This window comes from Mytilus trossulus, chromosome 3, assembly GCF_036588685.1.
Source record: "Mytilus trossulus isolate FHL-02 chromosome 3, PNRI_Mtr1.1.1.hap1, whole genome shotgun sequence".
Classification (NCBI taxonomy): domain Eukaryota; kingdom Metazoa; phylum Mollusca; class Bivalvia; order Mytilida; family Mytilidae; genus Mytilus; species Mytilus trossulus.
Window position 1 is genome coordinate 12,513,853 of NC_086375.1, and position 4,904 is coordinate 12,518,756.

Consider the following 4,904-nt stretch of genomic DNA (forward strand, 5'->3'; position numbering starts at 1 on the left):
TTGTTTATGTTCATCGATTACATCACTGGTGAATCCACTTCTGTATCGTCTCTCGGGCCTTTAGGCTAGCTTTTCGTTTCGGTCTGTTCTCCATATGGTCCTGCTCATCAATATGAACGTTACTGTTAGAATTGTTTGTCATCGTTTGTGTTACTTCCAACGGATATAATTTGGCGATCGGTCTTGTAGTTTCTCCCGTGCTGGTCCTTATTCGTGCTGATCTTACAAGTCCATCATTACCTCTCGCAAGTTCGGTTACGATCCCAATTTTCCAGTTTATCCTCGGACATTCGTTGTGAATTTGTACGATGTCTCCTGTATTTATTAATTGTTCATTTTTTCCGATTGTCCTATGAAATTCACGTAAAGATGTAAGGTATTCGGATTTCCATCTTTTCCAGAAATGTTGAATAAATTGCGTTTGTCTGTGTACACTTTTATTAAGATCTTTATGTCCCATGTAAGTCGGGTCTAGGAAATTATCAATTTCTGATTGCGGGTACGGTAATGTTGAAATCCGCCTTCCGTATAATAGATGAGACGGCGTTAAAGCTTCACAGTCTTTGATATCGGATGATGGATATGTTAGCGGTCTGTCATTTAAGATAGTTTCTATTTCCGTAACAACTGTTTGTTATGTTTCCATGTTTACTTGGGATCGTCCAAGCACTTTCTTCAAACTTGTCTTCGTCAGAGCAATCAAGCGCTCCCAAAATCCACCATACCAAGGTGCACGTTTCGGTATAAATCTCCACTCGACACCGTGTGTTGATAAAGTATTTTTTACTATATCCGATTCACATAATCTTTTTATTTCTGCAGATCCTGCAATGAATGTAGTTGCATTGTCAGATACTAGAATTTTAGGCAAAGATTTACGGCTAACAAAGCGCCGAAATGCCTGAATAAATGAATGTTCGCTCAAGTTTGGAACTACTTCTAGGTGAACTGCTCTTGTCGATGCGCATGTAAATAAACATATATACGCTTTCTTTAAAGTTCTTTCTGAGTCCTTTACGTATAAAGCACCTGTATAATCGACTCCTGTGACGGTAAATGGCGAAGCTTCCTGTACTCTTATTTTCGGTAGGGGTGGCGGATCCGGTTTGTTGTAAGATTTTCCCATAACTTTGCGGAAAGTTACACATTTGTTTAATAACTTCTTAACAAATTGTCGGAGTGTCGGTACCCAATACGATTGTCGTACATAAGTTAGCGTAGCATTTAGTCCAGAATGGAGTGAACTTTCGTGTGCGTCTATCACTATCAGTTTGGTAAGTGGTTGATTTGCAGGTATAATATATGGAAATTTAGTATTCTCTGGAATCGGTGCATTGTGAATCCTACCATTGCATCTCACAAGGCCATCGTCATCTATGAAGAGTCCTAGTTGTCTTATTCTTGGATATTTCATTGTGTTTTTATTTCTTGTGTCCTGTAAACTTTTTATTTCGGCGGAGTATGAAGATTTTTGGCAATCTAATATCCATGAACGCACCGCGATATTAATATCATTTGTCGTTAAGACTCCACTTTTTCTCAGATGTTTGGTATATCGGCAATTAGATATGAACCGCTGAACGTAAGCGGTTATTCGAATCAACTTCCATATTTCGAAATGTCTATAATGTTACTAATACCATAGTAGTCAGTATGAACGTCATTGTTTTGAAATTCCTCGTCGCCGTTTTCTCCTGTAATTGTCAATACTGTTTTACTTGTAGGAGTTAATTCTGGCCATTTTGTTCGAGTCGTTAACCAATTTGGTCCTTTTTTCCAAATGACACTATTGATGTATTGATCGGCGTCAATTCCTCGTGTTAAGAGATCTGCTGGATTGTATTCTGTAGGACAATATCTCCATTCATGTTGATTTGTAGACTCTATAATTTCTCGCACTCGATTTGCAATAAATCGTTTTAACGGTTTCGATGATTTTATCCAGTGTAATACAATGCAGCTATCCAACCAGAAAACCACGTTTTAACATTCAAAAGTCGATTTTACATGTGACGCTAGTCTAGTTCCAATAACTGCGGCCATAAGTTCTAATTGCGGTAATGTTAGGTTTTTCACTGGCGCTACTCTGCTTTTCGCCATCACTAACGTAGTTTTGGTACCGTTGTTCAGATATGCAGTCGCTCCATACGCTTTTGGACTCGAATCGCAAAATACGTGAAGTTCAAATTGTGTCGAAGTAGAATTACTGGAGAAATAATATCTGGGAAATACGATTTGTGTCGCTTTCTCTAAGTCGCTAGCTACATTAATCCATGTAGCCTTAAAGTTTTCCGGAACTGGTTCATCCCAATCAAGTTTACTTTTCCATAGATCCTGTATGAGCATCTTTGTTCGTATTGTGACGGGGCTGAGTATTCCAAGTGGATCGTATATTTTGGAAGAATGTTTCAAAATCTCCTTTTTTGTTACAATGTCTCGTAGTTGAATCTCACATTTCTGGTACATCAGATCATCGGATTTGCTATTCGATAACATACCAAGTACTTTTGTGTTGATGTCCTTATCTAGTACATTTTCCGTCTTGGCTAGCGTGCGTATATTTTCACTGTTCGATGTCCACGATCGTAGGTTGAATCCGGCTTCCTTCATCATTGTTCTCGCTTCCTTATAATACGTATTAGCGTCATCCTCGTTCTGTAAACTTGTCAGAATGTTGTCCACGTACAAGTCTCTTTCCATCAATGTAGCTGTTGTACTGTTGTAACGATGTAAATGTTTCAGTATCGTGTCGTTAAGCATAAACGGCGAACAAGTTGCTCCGAAAAGGACGGATTTGAACCTGTAAGTCTGTAGATTACTTGTAGGGTCTGATGGGTTACTGAGCCACAAGAAACGTGTAGCGTCTCGGTCATCTTCGTTTAAGCCAACATGTAAAAAGGCCTTTTCAATATCAATTGTAATGGCGACAGGGTTGGCTCTAAATCTCATCAGAATTTTTGTCAGGTCGTTTAGTTTCGGCGGTGTGTCTAAGAGGCAGTCATTCAAACTAGGCGAATAAGGCGACTGGCGGCAACTGCAGTCATAAACGATTCGGATAGGCGTAGTGCTTGATTCCTTCTGTACTGGATGATGAGGAATATAGTGTATTATTCCTTGAGTTTCAGCTGTTTCATCCACTCTCTCTATGAACTCCCTTCGTTCCTGTTCTTGTATAATGTTCCCGTACTTCTTTAACATATCCGGGTTTTGGGTAAGTCTTTTAATGACGTTTTCTGTCCTTCTCTTCGTGACTGCTAAATTTGTAGGCAATTCATCATGGTCCTGTTTCCATGGTAACCTAGCGAAATACTTATTTTCTCTGAATTCAATTGATCTGTCCTGATATGCTGTTATGTAGGTATCGTCGTCTTCGTCTTCGTCTAACTCCTTACTATTTATACCTATTGATTCTAAATTCCAAAATCTCTCTAAATTGTATTCTTCATCTTTGTGTGATATTAAAACATTAAACATGTTAGTTTTCGATGTGTTAGTTTTAGTACTGTATGTAGGTCCCGAAAGCAAATATCCGATCTTGGATTTCACGGCGGTCGGACCGTTTCCCCGTACAATATGGTCTACTACAATGTCCCAGTAGTGATCTGCACCTACAAGCAAGGATATATCAAACAAATCTTGCTGTGTCATCGTGTGTGCTAACTTCAAACCACGTAAATAACCGTTCTGTGTATCAATATTACGTATGTGATTATGTAAAGGCGTGGCGATCATCGGTACTATCAGTACTTTGATTGGCAATACGTGTCCGGCATCGGTTTTCAGATAGATTGTTGTCTTTTCTAAGTGTCTCGTGTTTTTCTCTTCACCTCCAAATGCCGATAAATGTATTATCTCTGTTCCTTCTATCTGTAAATTGAGTTTATTCGCTAAGTTCTGCGTCAAAAACGATCTTTGAGCTCCTTCGTCAAATAGAATATTCGTATCGATAAAGTGCTGATTTGAGCCTACTTGAGATACGGCGGTTTTCAAAAGTACATTTGATCGCGATTCTGTCGATTGAGAATACAAAATGGTAGTATCTTCTTCTGTATCATGAAGTTCATTAACGAGTTGAACGTTTGTCGATGGCGGGTTTGACGGGTTGCTGCTCTGGTTATAATTCGCGTGGAAGTTCGTATTTGCTGAGTTACTACTCCCGTTTCTATGGTTTACCTCATTCACTGGTTTTATGTTGTTTGTTGGACGTGAATTACACAAGCTTGTATGGTGATTCATATTACAATTTCTACATGTGTGTTTAGATTTACAATCATTTATTCTGTGTTTACCAAGGCAGTTAAATCAAAACTTATCACGTTTTACTATTATCATACGGGATTCTGTGTCGGTTATTTTACTGCACTGGGTAGGTGCGTGTATTTCATGACAAAACACACAAGGTCTTGTCTCAATATTCTTGACAGATTTGGACTTTGCCGATTTCGCTCCGGCAAAGAAAGACGATGTTGTGGGCAAATGGTTTGTCGACTCTAACTCTTGTCCTGCGTCCATTATATTAATCTCATCTAAAATGCTCCTACGGAGGTCCCGTAATACCCAAGTTTGTATTCTGTGTTCTCGCGCGAGATGTTGTCTGACTTCCCCGGGTAATTTCTTCATAGTAATTGGAACAAGTAGAGTGCCGTATGTTTCTTGTGTCTGACCTAAAGCTTCTAATCCCCTGACGTAACTTTCCATTTTATCGTAAAAGCTTCGTAAGCTTGTTATCTGATTTCTAGGCAAAGGGATTTCTAATAATGCCTGCATGTATGCATTTATGATTTTGTCTTGTTGACCGAACCTCTCTTTTAATAGGTTTACGGCTTCATCATAGTTTACATTTGTAAGTGCGAACCCCGCTATAGAATCTAGTGCTTCATGTTCTAGCTGTGCTTTCAAGTAAT

At 39.0% G+C, this 4,904-nt stretch overlaps 2 protein-coding genes across 2 annotated transcripts; both read right to left on the minus strand.

Annotated features, from left to right (window-relative positions):
- Positions 1-634: 634 nt before the first annotated feature.
- LOC134710383 (uncharacterized) lies at positions 635-1,414 on the minus strand. Its single transcript, XM_063570738.1, has one exon. It carries the CDS (start codon positions 1,412-1,414, stop codon positions 635-637), a length of 780 nt encoding a protein of 259 aa, XP_063426808.1.
- A 569-nt stretch (positions 1,415-1,983) lies between these two features.
- On the minus strand, positions 1,984-4,236 carry LOC134710384 (uncharacterized). Its single transcript, XM_063570739.1, has one exon. The coding sequence runs from the start codon at positions 4,234-4,236 to the stop codon at positions 1,984-1,986; it is 2,253 nt and encodes a 750-aa protein (XP_063426809.1).
- Between the last annotated feature and the right edge of the window lie 668 nt (positions 4,237-4,904).